The 16351-nt window shown below is 46.6% G+C and overlaps 1 protein-coding gene across 1 annotated transcript in view; it reads right to left on the bottom strand.

Annotated features, from left to right (window-relative positions):
* FAP (fibroblast activation protein alpha) overlaps nucleotides 1–16351 on the bottom strand; it is a 160500-nt gene that overhangs the window by 78714 nt on the left and 65435 nt on the right. Inside the window, exons 11-12 of the mRNA XM_083155040.1 lie at nucleotides 15666–15801; nucleotides 13539–13583 (exon numbers count right to left, since the gene is read on the bottom strand). Coding sequence (XP_083011166.1) covers nucleotides 13539–13583; nucleotides 15666–15801 — 181 coding nt within the window. The remainder of the gene's footprint in view (nucleotides 1–13538; nucleotides 13584–15665; nucleotides 15802–16351) is intronic.

The following is a 16351-nucleotide window of genomic DNA, read 5'->3' as shown; positions in this document are numbered from 1 at the left end:
ACCACACCTTTTGACGGCACAGCATAACTTCCATAAACTAAATATTTCACTTTTGGTGAATGTTACAATATTCACTTTTGTATTTATAGAACAATTACTGCAAAAACAACTTCCTACTATTACTCTATGGGCAATTTTACAAATTGAAAACACACTTGCCCTACTTTTGCTTAACTGTATACATTGCAGTCCAGAAGGGTGCCCAAAAGTCTTATGCAATAGTCTCTGCAAGAACACGGTACTACTTGTCTACTATGCTCTGAACTCTGCATGAATTTGAGACAAATGTGGCAACATTTTCACCACAATCATTAATCCTGTGGTCCTGCGTATCCTAGACTCTTTACCTATAATGTCTATAACTGAAGAACAAAGTATCCTGTTCCTTCTTTTATTTGTAATCCAACTCTGTATACAATGCTCTGTCTGACCCTGTCTAATTTCCCTTGCAGGTCAAGTGCTGTTTGTTCCTGATGATGAATGGAAATTCCTTACAGGTACGTGTGCTGCTTCTCCCCTCTAGAAGCTACTTGCAATGTGTCCCGGAAACCAGGGCTAGTTCAACATAAGCTGAGCATCCTTTATTAACAGCTGGACTGCGGCTATAAATGAGTTTATTTCCTCAGGTTAAACTCTTCACTGTCTCTGAGGTATAACTAACTTGCTCCGTCTCATTACCGAAGATAGGTCTGGCTGTTTCTTAATACTGCTAACAGGCTCTATTTGGTCTGCGCACAAAGATCTGTCAGTCTTATCTGCACAGGGTGCTATATTCTGGCTGCTTTTCTAGAGACTGATTACATATTATTACACACAGATTCCGTTTATTACACAGTCCTTTCAGGTTAATTATGGCATTCTGCACATGTCCCAGTGTGTATTGGGTCCGTTTATGACCTCTCTCCACTCTATCTTTCACTTGTTACAAGTTAATACACCTCTGTCCCAGCCTTCACCAATCGTCAGAGGGAGGGCCTAAATGCGTCACTGCACTGTACTTATGCCTTCTTTCTGCAATCTGTGCTGACAGTTGGCTCGCTATTACTAGGCCTCACCTCCGTCACCGCCCACCTCTTGAGTCCTGACCAGCGGTGGGGAGGGCCTAACTGCGTCACTCCTAATGTACTCTCCTTCCGCTCCGGTGTGTATTAGCTATGTCCCTGACTGTACTGCACCGCCCACCTTTTCACTTGGATGGCACTCCGGGACCGCCCAGCCCTCCTTTTGCGGCTCTCAGCATTCACCACGATCCTGCCCAGCGCCCGCCTTCTCCTCCCAGGCTCACCTCTTGTTGGCGTCCGGAACTCCGGGTCCGCCCAGCGGGCGGGGTCACACCTCCTGGTGGACCGGGATGCACTCGGTTCCTGCACCCGGTCACCGGAGTTCCGCCACTGGCACACCGCTGACGGAGCTCTCCCTGCTGCGCTGTCAATCTCCGCTACCCTGCGCAGACAGCGGGGATGCCGCCGGGACTTCTGACAGAGCGCTCCCTTCTCCGCTGTCAATCTCCGCTATCCGGCTCAGACAGTGGAGATGCCGCCGGGACCTCCGCTGGATTCTTCAAGCCCTCCGGTAAGTATCGTGGCTCTTTCCCAGTAACGCTGTCCACCGCTGCTGGCTGCGCAGCTCTGCTGTCACTAGGCTTCCCCAGGGGACTACAGTTATCTCCGTTAACGGCTGCCTTCCTTTATATGCCTCCTCACGTGCCCCACAGTTATGCGACGGGCACCCGGATCTGGGGCTCGAGCCCCCCGACTTTATTAATACTCCATTGCCACCATAATGTCCCCTCAAGGTTTTCCCCTGCAGCGCAGGAGGATTGGGACAGTCTGAAGTCCTTATGCATTTGTTATACATTCCGACCAGTCTAATCTGTCACCATTGAGGGGTGTATCATGTCACATAACAGTATCTGTTATTTAAGTTACTCTCTGCGAGAGTCTAATATATTATTTCCTCTATGAGGGATTACAGTTCGTTTATTCAAGTTATTATATATCAATTATCACATGTTCTGGTTATTACAAGAGGGTCCCCCCCCTCATACTAGCAGCATAATACGCCATACTCTTGTTACTGCAAGCAGGATTGGGCATCATGCAGCACCTCTGAGACACTCCACAGGATCAAAGTTTGGCTTCCTACAAAGTTTCCTACAAGCTCCACAAGGGTCCCAAGATGAGCATGTCCCTAACACACTACCCCTTGGAATGATCTACTGGAGAATATAGGCCGGACTCGCCATGACATAAGTACCTGATCTACTAACTGGTGCAGTATAATCTATTACTCTACATTGTGATATTTTATGGCTAAATTTGCTGCGGGAGTGGCAGGCAGATAACTGGCCCTTAATCCCTACCTGTTGGGATTCAGAATCCGAAAGGCCAGGGGCACGAAAAAAAAAAAAAACTTTGCCGTTCTAAACCTAAACTTAGCATTTGGACATCCGGAGTGTCTAAACAGACAGAGCTGCTATTATTGGGTAAATCCTGAACGCTGAGCCCGAGTGGGGTAGCAGATCTACAGGCAATTACCCCTGGAAGGGCACCCCCTAGAGTAACCCTGGACGCTGGTGTTAGTACAGACCTCTGAGTGATATATAATCGGCTGTAGACGAGACCATGTGTATGCCCTTGAATAATTAATTTAATTACAATTGAACGTAATATTAACTGCCGACAGCAGTGTGACTGACAACTTCAATTCATTAAACGTTCGAAGCCCTGCTGGCTTCTCCTGTAAATATGGGTAAAACCGGCAACACCTCAGCGGCGGCTCAATTGGAGAGGTATGCTCGGGCACAAGGGGGGAACACACTACAGACCCCTACCACGACCCCACAATCCACTCCGTCTAAAAGCAAAAGTCCGCCACCTGTGCCAGAAATCACACTCCAGCAACTACTAGAGGCAATAAACACCTCTGAGCAGCGCCTGTCTGACCAAATAAAGGGTGTACAATCGGAAATTTCTTCTATTAAATCCGATCTTAAAGTGACAACAGAAAGAATTACTGAAGTCGAGGCGCGGATTTCGGCCCTCGAGGATATTAGTAACCAGTGGGTCGGTAAGGTGAACAAGATGACCCAGCAAGTATCTGAAATGAAGTCCAAAATGTTAGATGTGGAGGGCAGGCTTAGGAAGAACAACCTGCGATTCATGGGCATACCGGAAAAAGAAGATCCAGCAAAGTTTGTTTTGGAATGGATGACCACTAAGTTTGGACAGGACGCTTTTTCCAATCAGTTTGCAGTAGAGCGGGCACACAGAGTCCCCGCACGGCCACTTCCACCTGGGTCTCCCCCTCGGACCCTAATAGTAAAAATCTTGAATTTTCAGGATAGAGACACCATACTACGCCTGATACGAGTTAAAGGGCCACTGGACTATAACGAGGTTAAAATCTCTGTGTTCCCCGATTTCGCCCTGGAAGTCCAAAAGGAGAGTGCAAAGTACATTGAAGTTAAAAAACGACTTCGGGAAAAAAAAATTAAATACTCAATGGTATTCCCTTCTAAACTTAGGGTGATCCATAACAACGAGACTGTCTTCTTTCAAACCCCACATGAAGCCGCTAAATGGCTGGATAACTATGCCCCAGGGGCGCGGCAATTGGCAGAGGGCTAGGCCTGTTAAAAAATTATAATCATGTTACCAGGGAGCTCCCAAGCAAATTGGTGGCTTATCAAAGTTTTAGCCCCCAGAGGTTGCTGGGTGTAGTTCTTTTTTTTTTTTTTTTTGTTCTTTTTTTTTTGTGTGTGTTCTTTTTTGTGTGGTTATATATATATTTTTTTTTTTTTTTTTTTTTTGAGGGTCAGGGAGGGTATTGGGTGTAGGTATGCCTAGGGACGGGAGGTATACAGGGAGGGGGGCGGGAAGGTATGTTGTATGTAATATTTGTGTTGATGTGGTACAGACAACAATAGGAAAATTGGTATGTGGTTGTGGTACTCCTCTGCGCTTGCTCAACTGGCAAGGGAGCCTGAGACGTTGGCGCTCGTTTAACGAGCCGTAACTGTCTCTGCGGGGATGTGAAGAAGGCATGGCAGGGACTATTAGACTGGGTGGGATGATCAATCTACTTACCTGGAATGTCCGGGGACTAAATGAAAAAATAAAACGCTCGCTGGTCCTGAACCAGCTGAGGAAGTATGGGGCAGACATCACCTCGTTGACAGAAGCCCACCTGATTGGGGGGGAAACAGATGGCTCTTAAGAAATCATGGATTGGCCACGCCTTTCATGCACCCTTCACATCCTCGTCTCGGGGGGTCTCTGTACTAATTAAGAAAACGCTGGCATTCACCTGTAATAGGGTTAGTATAGATATGGGGGGTGTTATGTATTTTTAGACTGTACTATTGAAGGTCGACAGTTTGTAGTGATGTCTGTTTATATTCCGCCCCCTTTTTCCTACAAGGTCCTGATGAAAGCTATAGAGTTTGCTGCCCTATCCCCAAATACCCCGATTATATGTATGGGGGACTTCAATAATATCTTAGACCCACACCTGGACAGGTGGAAGAGTAGCCCCTCTGCCACAATAGGTAACAACATGGGCTTTGCCAATTTTATACAGGATATCGGCTGGGTCGACCCATGGAGGGAGCATAATCCAACCGCCCTGCAGTATACATGCTTTTCCACCTCCTACCATACATTCTCGAGGTTGGATCTTATGTTGGTCTCCAGGAGTCTCACCCCCCAAGTTCAGAAGATCGAACATAAATCAAGGGGCATATCAGATCATTCACCTGTATACTTAGAAATATCGGTAGAAAATGATCGGGGATGTAGCTTCTGGAGACTCAACCCTAACTGGATACGAACCCTAGAAAGTAAAACCAATCTTGGGGCTCAATGGCAGGAATTTTGGATGCATAATCGAGGCTCAACTAGCGCGCCCATACTATGGGATGCCTTCAAGGCATACATGAGAGGCACATTTAGAAAAGGTATAGCAGAATTAAAAAGAGTTAGTAGACAAGAAATACAGGAAAAAGAGACTAAGGCACTAGCCAGGGAAGAAGAATATATCATAAAGAAACCAGATGCCTCCTATCAAGCGTGGCAGCTGGCGAAGAATAGCTGGCTGGATGCAGTCAAAATAGAGAACACTAAGATCATGACCCACAGGTCACAAGCTAATTATGAAAACTCGGATAAACCGGGAAAATACTTAGCTTATTTGGCCCGAGCTGAGCAGCCTCCTAATACAATTAGTATGATTAAGGATGTGTCAGGGATATTAGTAAGTACTACCCCACTGATCGGGGATGCATTTAAAAAAATATTTTACACAGCTCTAGGCAACTCGGTTAAAATACAACCCTTGGGAAATCTCGGCCTACATTAAAAATATTGACTTACCTAGCCTAAACCAAGAAGCCAAAATAGAACTGGAGGCCCCCATAAACATTGAGGAGGTAAAACACGCCATTAACGAGCTACCTAGCGGTAAAGCCCCGGGACTGGATGGGATTCCGGCCGAGGTCTATAAAAAATATCTAGAAATCCTAGCCCCCCTCTTACATGAAACCCTGGGTAGCTTTTTTTTGGCGGGGGCGCTGTTCCGGGTGCAATGACGGAGGCAAAAATTGTTGTAATTTTAAAACAAGATAAAAACCCAAAAGAGTTGGATTCATATAGACCTATTTCGTTAATATCTTCGGAAGCCAAGATCTTAGCAAAAATTCTAGCAAAGAGACTGAACCGACACATAATGAAATTAGTCCACTCGGACCAGTCGGGCTTTATGACTGGAAAGTCCACGGCCATAAATCTTCGCAGGCTGTACAGCCATCTCCAGCTACTAAAGGGGGACGAGAAGGAACCAGCGATCGCTTCCTTAGATGCTATTAAAGCATTCGATGCTGTGGAGTGGCCCTACTTATGGGCAGTATTAAAGGCCTTTGGGCTAGGCCCTAATTTTATAAAGTGGATCCAAATGCTGTACTTCAACCCATCCGCCCGGGTGGCTGTAAATGGCTGGATATCCCCGGCATTTCAACTCGCCAGGGGGACGAGGCAGGGGTGTCCACTATCCCCTTCCCTGTTCGCTCTGGCGATTGAGCCCCTTGCCTGCCTACTGCGGCAACATCCTGAGGCCATCGGATTTACGCATGGCGAACAAAGGGACACGGTCTCATTATACGCCTATGACCTTTTAATATATCTGTCGGACTATAATTCTGCACTACCGATGGTTTTAAAGCTGATCGGGATGTTCGGAAACTGTGCAAAATCGATTATCTTTCCGGGAGGTCCACCAGTGAATTATTCAACATCGGTATCTCTCCCACTACAATGGGCCACCTCCTTCAAATACTTAGGGGTTATCGTGTCCTGGGACCCCAAGGATTATATACGTTTGAATATTCATCCCCTGTTCGACTGGTTGGGAAAAAAAGTTAAATCTTGGAAGAAACTCCCACTGATAGTATCAGGTAGGATAAATCTGGTAAAGATGGCAGTCCTCCCTAAATTCTTATACGCGATCCAACATTCACCAATTTACCTCCCTAAGTCAATATTTAGAAAACTAGGTGATTCATCGCGCCCTACGGGCGCTCTTCACACCGTCTTAAGGGGCTGCGCCCCCTTAATTTGTGAACGTTTGTATATGAGAAATATGGTTAGAATTGTATAAAGGTGCCCTGTATTGCAACTTAGGTGTCCGCGAATCGCGGGAGGGGTGGTCGCGGAGGGTGCCGCGAATTGCAGGAGGGGGGGTCGCGGGGGGTGCCGCGAATTGCAGGAGGGGGGGTTGTGGGGGGGGGTGGATGCTGCGAATCGCAGGAGGGGAGGGATTGCAGAGAATCGCCGGAGGGGGGTCGCGGGGTGGGTTGCCGCAAATTGCGGGAGGGGGGTTACGGGGGCGGGGGTTGCGGCGAATCATGGTAGGGGGGCTCGCGGGGGGTGTTCCGTGAATCACGGGATAGGGGGTCACGGGGTGGGGTGCCGAGAATCGCGGGGGGGGGTGTGTGTGCCGTGAATCGCGGGAGTGGGGGTTGCGGGGGGGGTGTGACGCGAATTGCCACAAGAAAAAATCAACACAGAAAGGTCAACACATGTAAATGTTGACATAAGTGTGGCACTTCATCGGTGTCCATGTCGACACATGAGAATGAATATGAAAACATTCAAAAAATGAAAAAAAAAACTTCAAAAACTCATGTCAACCTTTTTCATTGTCGACCATAGCCATGTCAGTGTTTTCCATGTGCAATTTAATTCTGGAGCTTCCGCGAATCGCGGGGGGGTGCCGCGAATTGCGGGAGGGGGGGTCGCGGGGGTGGGTGCCGCGAATCGCGGGGGGGGGGTTACGGGGCGGGGGTTGCGGCGAATCATGGGAGGGGGGGTCGCGGGGGTGTGCCGTGAATCACGGGAGGGGGGGTCACGGGGTGGGGTGCCGAGAATCGCGGGGGAGGTGTGTGTGTGTGTGCCGTGAATCGCGGGAGTGGGGGTTGTGGGGGGGGGTGTGACGCGAATCGCCACAAGAAAAAATCAACACAGAAAGGTCAACACATGTAAATGTTGACATAAGTGTTGCACTTCATTGGTGTCCATGTCGACACATGAGAATGAATATTAAAACATTCAAAAAATGAAAAAAAAAACTTCAAAAACTCATGTCAACCTTTTTCATTGTCGACCATAGCCATGTCAGTGTTTTCCATGTGCAATTTAATTCTGGAGCTGCCACGAATCGCGGGGTGGTGCCGCGAATTGCGGGAGGGGGGGTCGCGGGGGTGGGTGCCGCGAATCGCGGGAGGGGGGGTTACGGGCGGGGGTTGCGGCGAATCATGGGAGGGGGGGGTCACGGGGTGGGGTGCCGAGAATCGCGGGGGAGGTGTGTGTGTGTGTGCCGTGAATCGCGGGAGTGGGGGTTGTGGGGGGGGGGTGGGGGGTGTGTGACGCAAATCGCCACAAGAAAAAATCAACACAGAAAGGTCAACACATGTAAATGTTGACATAAGTGTGGCACTTCATTGGTGTCCATGTCGACACATGAGAATGAATATGAAAATATTCAAAAAATGAAAAAAAAAAATTCAAAAACTCATGTCAACCTTTTTCATTGTCGACCATAGCCATGTCAGTGTTTTCCATGTGCAATTTAATTCTGGAGCTGCCGCGAATCACGGGGGGTGCCGCGAATTGCGGGAGGGGGAGGTCGCGGGGTTGGGTGCCGCGAATCGCGGGAGGGCGGGGTTCACAGGGGTTCCGGTGGGGGGTTGCCGCGAATTGCGGGAGGTGGGGGGTCACGGGGGGTGCCGCGAATCGCGGGAGGGGGGGTTGCGGGGGGGTGTGACGCGAATCGCCACAAGAAAAAATCAACACAGAAAGGTCAACACATGTAAATGTTGACATAAGTGTGCCACTTCATTGGTGTCCATGTTGACACATGACAATGAATATGAAAACATTCAAAAAATGAAATAAATCTTCAAAAACTCATGTCAACCTTTTTCATTGTCGACCATAGCCGTGCCAGTGTTTTGCATGTGCCATTTAATCCTGGGGCTGCCGCGAATCGCGGGGGGTGCCGCGATTTGCGGGAGGGGGGGGTCGCGGGGGTGGGTGCCGCGAATCGCGGGAGGGCGGGGTTCACAGGGGTTCCGGTGGGGGGTTGCCGCGAATTGCGGGAGGTGGGGGGTCACGGGGGTGCCGCGAATCGCGGGAGGGGGGGTTGCGGGGGGGTGTGACGCGAATCGCCACAAGAAAAAATCAACACAGAAAGGTCAACACATGTAAATGTTGACATAAGTGTGCCACTTCATTGGTGTCCATGTTGACACATGACAATGAATATGAAAACATTCAAAAAATGAAATAAATCTTCAAAAACTCATGTCAACCTTTTTCATTGTCGACCATAGCCGTGCCAGTGTTTTGCATGTGCCATTTAATCCTGGGGCTGCCGCGAATCGCGGGGGGTGCCGCGATTTGCGGGAGGGGGGGGTCGCGGGGGTGGGTGCCGCGAATCGCGGGAGGGCGGGGTTCACAGGGGTTCCGGTGGGGGGTTGCCGCGAATTGCGGGAGGTGGGGGGTCACGGGGGGTGCCGCGAATCGCGGGAGGGGGGGTTGCGGGGGGTGTGACGCGAATCGCCACAAGAAAAAATCAACACAGAAAGGTCAACACATGTAAATGTTGACATAAGTGTGCCACTTCATTGGTGTCCATGTCGACACATGACAATGAATATGAAAAAATTAAAAATAAATCTTCAAAAACTCATGTCAACCTTTTTAATTGTCGACCATAGCCATGTCAGTGTGCCATTTAATCCTGGGGCTGCTGCGAATTGCGGGGGGGGGGGTGCCGCGAATCGCGGGAGGGGGGTCGCAGGGGGGGTGCCGCCAATCGTGCAAGGGGGGGTCGCGGGGGGGTTCTTTTTGCCACGAATCGCGGGAGGGAGGTCGCGGGGGGGGTGTTTTTTCCGCGAATCGGGGGGGGTCACGGGGGAGGGTTTGCCGCGATTCGCGGGAGGGGGGGGTCGCGGGGTGGTGGTTATGCCGCGAATTGTGGGAGGGGTCGTGGGGGGGTTCTTTTTGCAGCGAATCGCGGGAGGGGGGGTCGCGGGGGTGTTTTTGCTGCGAATCGCGGTAGGGGGGGTCGCGGGGGAGCGGGTGTTTTTGCCGCGAATCGCTGGAGGGGGGGCGCGCGGGGGGGGGGAGGTTTTGCTGCAAATCGCGGGAGGGGGGCGCTCACCTGGTGGCTGTGGAGTAGCAGTGCTGGGCAACATGGGAAGGCAGTGGGTGTCTGGCACTGTCTGTGGGCTCACTGGTAAGGTTCTCTGTCACATACCTCCCAACATGACCCTCTCCAGGAGGGACACAATGCTCTGTTTCTAGACTTCCCCTTAATGTATGATTGCCATCACCTGTTTTAAACAGGTTAATTTCTCAGAAAGGTGTTCAGCACAGATGAAGGCAATCACACATTAAGAGGAAAGTCCAGGAACAGAGCGTTATAGACACAGACACCCACTTTGAGTGACAGATGTAGCCAAATATATAGGAGATTGAACACTATCATCTCCTCATTCATCTGGAATGGAGCTCGCCCTAAAATTCAGTTAAATAACCTAATGCGGCCAAGGGGGGAAGGTGGCTTGGGTCTACCAGACATAAGAAGGTACTATATTGCTGCCCAGTTAACACAGTTAAGCCCATGGTTGGACCAAGAGATACATGGTAGTGACATGGCCATAGCTTTAGTGACCTCCTCGTCACCAGGAAAAAACCCCGTTATATAGGATCTTACAAGGTAACAAAATGGCGTCAGATGCTCCACTCCTGGTCCAATCCATTAAAATATGGCATGAAGCAAACCAAATGATGGAAATTGACTTTACAGACCGGGAATATTCAATAGAAGCCCTACTGTTAAATAGGGAAGATAAAGAACTCCAGATTAAAGAAGAATGGCACCCTTACATGGTGACCATGCTCTCTCACCTGTATAATGAAACGGGACTGAAGTCCTTCGCGTAGCTGAAGGAGGAGTTCGGGCTACCGCAAACACACTTTTTCCGTTTTCTACAGCTGAGAAGTGTTTTAGCGGAGTATTTTCCTGGTCAATTTCCAACCTTCAGCGAATCCACGATTAAATTAATATTGAAATCAAAAAATAGGAAAAAAATAGTTTCCAGAGTATCTTCACCACCCCACCTCCACAACCCACACAGTGGCACTAGAACACTAAATTTGAATATAACCCTGATGGGCAACCCCCAGGAGGAGACTACCAATATCCAGGGACAGACCAGGAAATATATTAATGCCTTGTAGAGACTCATACCCAGAGATATTATTTTTTACCGATTTATCTCCCCATATATAGATATCGGATTCTGGCCTCACTAGGAACTTGAAAAAAAAAAAAACAGGACTTTCCCTCTAAGCCGATACAGGGTATTGCACTGATGACTCAGAGATAGTCCAATTATGGATAATTGACTCCTTCCTTGTCCGGCACTAAGAGAGCCCCAATATATCCTCTCTTAATTATATCGATAGGCTTAGCCTTATCTTTGGCCACCTAATTTAGGCCTTATAGGGGCCAGTTGAGCAGCGCAGCCTCCCCTAGATAAAACCTATGATGTTTGTAAATTTTATATATGATCTGTACCACTGTATGTCTGTATGTATGGATATGTTTTGCAAATTGTTTGGAAAAAAAACGAAATTAAGAGTTAAAGTAAAAAAAAATATATATATATATATATATATATATATATATATATTAATCCTGTATTCCATACAGTATCCAGTGTATAAAAAGCAAACTTACTCCAATGCGCTGCAGAGTGGGAGATTTTGGATTACATTTGGAAACCCCCCTCTAAAAATCCTGCGTTTGCCACCGAGTTACACTCACCTTAAAGTCCCTGAATACATTTATATTCACATATATACTGTACTTTCCAAAAAGCAAGCTATTGTGAATACATACATTACCATACATTACACCAGCAAAAGGAATGTAATCATCTAGAATGATTTTATTAAGTCACAGTTATAGGAGTAAAAATGTTCTTATCTTTCTTTGTTTCAGGATTATGTTGCATTAAGTTGCAATTGTCATCCACTTAAATATTAAATGAGAACATAAAACACAGATGTTCATTTAGTAGATGTTTGTGTTTGCAGTATCAAAGTAGTCATGAGTCACGACATTCCCTGAGCCAAATGATCAATTTACTGTATCATAGAGCATTCTAATGCAGCTATAATTAGCTTTATATCTGTAACGCTGCTCTAACAAGTCATTAGATTTGTATTTGCAAATTGTACTAATTAAAGTAAAAATGTATCCTTAGCACGTACCAGATGAAACCGCATAGCAATTAGCAAATGGAGAATAGATGTATGAACAGAAAACAAGAGGCATAAAAGATCTAAACAGTTAAGGATCGGAAACATACTTAAAAAGCAATTGCTGGTTAACGTATAAAGAAATATATAATAATTCATATATATACAAACACACTCATATACACACACTATATAAATAAATTGTGGTGTGCTTAGACATTGGCCCTTATTCTGATCGGTGCGGAAATTCCCGCATGCGGACGGACCGCCGATGTTGATCGTCTGCGCATGTGCAGAGGTCACTCTGCGCATGTGCAGGCGATTTCGCCGCACGGATTCTTTATACGCCGCACAGGGGGCGTAGAGGGGCGTGAGGGGCTACTTAGCCTCATTACCCTATGCATACGCCCCCCGTTTCATGGGCGTTCCCATGCAAACGCGGGGCGTATGCATGGTAATGAGGCCGTGACGCGTGTGTACGGGGCGGGCATCTGACATCGCCGGATGTCAGCTGCCCGCCTCTATACATGATTTCACACGGACAAGTGTCCGTGTGGTCTTGTGTTGCGGGACCTGGTGGAGCGTGCGGCCCTGCATTCGATGTTCGGCGACCATCGAATGCAGGGGCTGCTCCCACCATGGAGGAGGCGTATCCCCGTCCAATTTCATGCGGATCGCCACATATCCGCATACGGACGGCAGGTGGCGATCCGTATGGAAGGCGGGGATTCGCCTGCACGGTTGCGGCCGCATATTCTGATCGGGCCGCACCGATCAGAATAAGGGCCATTATGAGGTACCAAGTAAATTTTGTCCTAATGGCCCCCCTACACAACACATTACTTTCTAATACCCTTCATCATTATTACGTAGGCTGACATGATAGAAGACACACCTGTACTGTACATTTAGGTGTATATTTACTGATGTGAACTTTGTACACGCAGTCAATCATCGTGGCTTTGATACAATTTTAAAATGGCAGGAGTCAATCAGGCCTGCTTAGTATTGACTACACAGTTTCAGTTTAAAAATTTAGGCCAAAGCTACAGTATGACAAACCACTCATTAATAAATATATTAAGGGGTATCCAATTAGTGCTGAAAAGTCTGGATGTAAAAAAATTAGTTTTTTCACAATTTTTTTTTATTTCAGAGATTTTATTTTTACAAGCTATACAATTAGATCACCTATAAAAATAAACATTTTTGCACGAAAACACACAGGTTCAGTGAAACCTGTGTGTTTTCAACGACCACAGCCCTGTTTTTGCTCGAAAACAGACTGCTTTCAGGGATTGGGTTTTACTTGCTTGAGGCAGATGAAACAAAGTCCCTGATAAACCATGTCAGGTGCCGGCTTGTTTGAGATAATTGGATAACCCCCAGGGATACAATTTTTCATGGTAAATACCCTTCAACCCTTGTTGTCTGGACAAGAGCTTTAGTTTAGTAATAAGTAAACCCATATTAAATCACCAAGTATTGACGAGATAGATAGATAGCTACAGTAGATAGTGCACATGGTTTTGTCCAGTTGAGAAGGAATTTGCCAAGTGCAAGTCGCTGAATCCATCGCCCAGGGTCCCTGCAAATGTGCATAATTCATTATGCCCATGCGCAGATTAAAAACTAAATCATTATGCGATATATCTGATATATACACATATATTATACAAATTATACATGCGTAACATACACAGCTATACATACCACACCTATCCATCCTGTTTTGCTTGCTTCAATAAGCTGCCGGCTCTAGGGAGAAAACAGGACCATATTAAGGCAAAGCATACAGTAATCATTTATAACTATAACAGGAGTTACTTTTAATGTAAGCATATATTTAACAACAGTCTCTTTTATTAGAATACTAGTTAAAAGCCTGTCAAAATGACGACTTAGTCCCTATCTGCTCTTACTTCCAATCTCTGTCTTCTCAGCTCCCTTTGTACATTACCAGGAAGTTTGAATTAACAGATCATTTTGCTTTCACTTTCTGATTAGGAGTAATTTGGTCCATCGAGCGGCCTCTAGTGGTTACTTGTGGTACTTCGCCTCAGAAGTAAGTATTTAGCCTTTTATATATATTGATTTTTTTCATCCCAAAAAAAAAACATTTCCAGTATAATCTGAATGAACATAATATGGGCAATGTAGTAAGTGTAGTATACTAAACTGCACAATGTTTATTTCACTATTATCAGATGTTTTTGTAAGTATTAGACAGGTAAATGTATATGCTCAGAACAATTTTTGTAATCAGTTATGTACTATAGACAATGAGGATTTGTATTCTGTATAATCACATATAGGACCTTATTCTGGTTGGCTTGCAAGGCTGCCTATGATGTCAGCTGCCCACCCCTCGCACCCGCATCACTGGGCCATTGCCATGGGAACGCCCAGCATTTTAATTGGAACACCCATAAAACACTGGGTGTTCCCATGGGCTTTGCACCCCGCCACACCCCCGTCTGCATTGCTAGGTGTGAGCAGGATGGCGAACATGCAGTTTGCCGAACCCGCACTCACCAAGCGTCTGCACATGTTCATAACTTCAAACACGCTGGGGACTGATTAAATCAGAATAACCCCCAGAGTTTGAAGTGTTTACTTTACGCCACTATTTGATTTTGTGTGTGTGTGTGTATGTAAGTATGTATGTATGTATATATGTATATATATTTATATATATATATATATATATATATATATAGTAGCAATGTTCTTTGGCACTCTGGAAGATAAGGGTAATTGTTGGGGTGCCGTACTAGTAATGGAGATAGTATAGACGAGTATTCCGCAGGCAGCAGAAGAAGAGTCGGCACTCCACAGTCTGATCCAATAGGTGTATTGAATATCAAAGGAAATACGTTACATGCGGTACAGTGACATCAACGTTTCATGGCCCCCCATGAGGATATGGTGCTGCATGTGCATAAAGTGCACATCCTTGCACCTTGCTTGTGACTTCTTCAGGAGGCGTCACGCCTCCTGACGAAGTCACAAGCTGACGAAACGCGCTGGGGTGTTCCTTGTTTTTTTCCTATATATATATATATGAAGGTCACTCGCCAGACTGAAGATAAAGGTTCAAAAAGGGCTTTTATTTATTTACGCTGCCATGTCACTGGTCAACGTTTCGGCTCTAGTCTGAGCCTTTGTCAAGACTTGATGACAGCAATCAAATTTTTAAGTGTGAGGACACTTTACAGTGTCTTACTCCGCACTCCACCATGTTCTACGTTGACCAGTGACATGGCAGCGTAAATAAATAAAAGCACTTTTTGAACCTTTATCTTCAGTCTGGCGAGTGACCTCCTTCTGTACCCACTTGTATTGGATATCCCTTCTAAACAAAAGGATATTTTGAGTGTGCACCCCAGCAATAAAGGATGTGATTTGTGAGTGTCGTCGCACACCCTGGATATATATATATGTTCAAAGATGTAGCGAGCGTCTGGTGGTCACGCGTTCCCTTCCAACGGAGCTCCCCATCGGTCCCTGCCGCCTCCCCGTCGGTCCCTGCTGCCTCCCCGCACCCCTTCCCCTAACCCTGCCCATCTTCCTGAAGCAGAGACGGGCAGGGTTTCCATCCCCCGCTGCCGGCGATCACCAGTGGGGATATTCTGGCAATCCTCGGCGCTGAACGAGAGGCGCTCCATCTGTATATACACACACAGACCCAAATACAGCCAGACTGAGTTCTCAAAAATGTTCAGCTGCAATACAGATTTATGTTTGGATTATTATTCAGTCTCTGCCATCTTCATTTTGGACTTATTAATTGCAATAATATAGGTACAGTTCCAATAAATGACAAATAATGTCCATTACCTTTGGGCATATCCATTTATTTGAGTTCTGCTCATAGTCGCATATTGATATAACCGATACGTTCTGTATTCTTGTCACCCACTGTACGCTGACTCTGTCATCCAGAATCCATGTCACCCAGCTAAAGCAGTAATCACTGTGAGAGAAAGGGACGACATAGTCAGCATGTTGCCACTTATAATGTCAGCACTATGATGTCTACGTGCTCAGAATGTAAAATATTGACACGTTCAAAATGTTGACATTATAAATTTTCATCAATTAGAATGCCGACTCATGAAATTGCTCTATTATTAGGTTTAGAGCAAGGGTTAAGGCCCCCTTTACACTTGTCCAACTTGTTGTCCAACAAATTGGACATGATTGATTTGAGATTTATCCTATGTGCAGGAGGATCAATCTCTTGGTTAGACGGATCAATCTCTTGGTTAGACCCAATGCACATGGGATTGTGCATTGGGTCCTACACATCAGGCACATCAGATTTTCTCAGACAGGCACATCAGATTTTGTCAGATTTGACCCAATTCAGATGGATTGGGCCAATTTATCTGACAAAATCTCACAAGTGTAAAGGCCCCCATACACTAGGGCGACTTGTCCTTAGGACAAGTCGCCCCCGACTTCCCCCTGAGCTTCCCCGGCTGCTCCCCGGGGGAGCTTGATTAGATTGGCACTTGATGTGC

The sequence above is a fragment of the Crinia signifera genome, chromosome 7 (assembly GCF_055691185.1).
Source record: "Crinia signifera chromosome 7, ASM5569118v1, whole genome shotgun sequence".
Taxonomy (NCBI): Eukaryota; Metazoa; Chordata; class Amphibia; order Anura; family Myobatrachidae; genus Crinia; species Crinia signifera.
The sequence above is the reverse complement of the archived record's forward strand: the minus strand, read 5'-3'. Positions and strand labels throughout refer to the sequence as shown.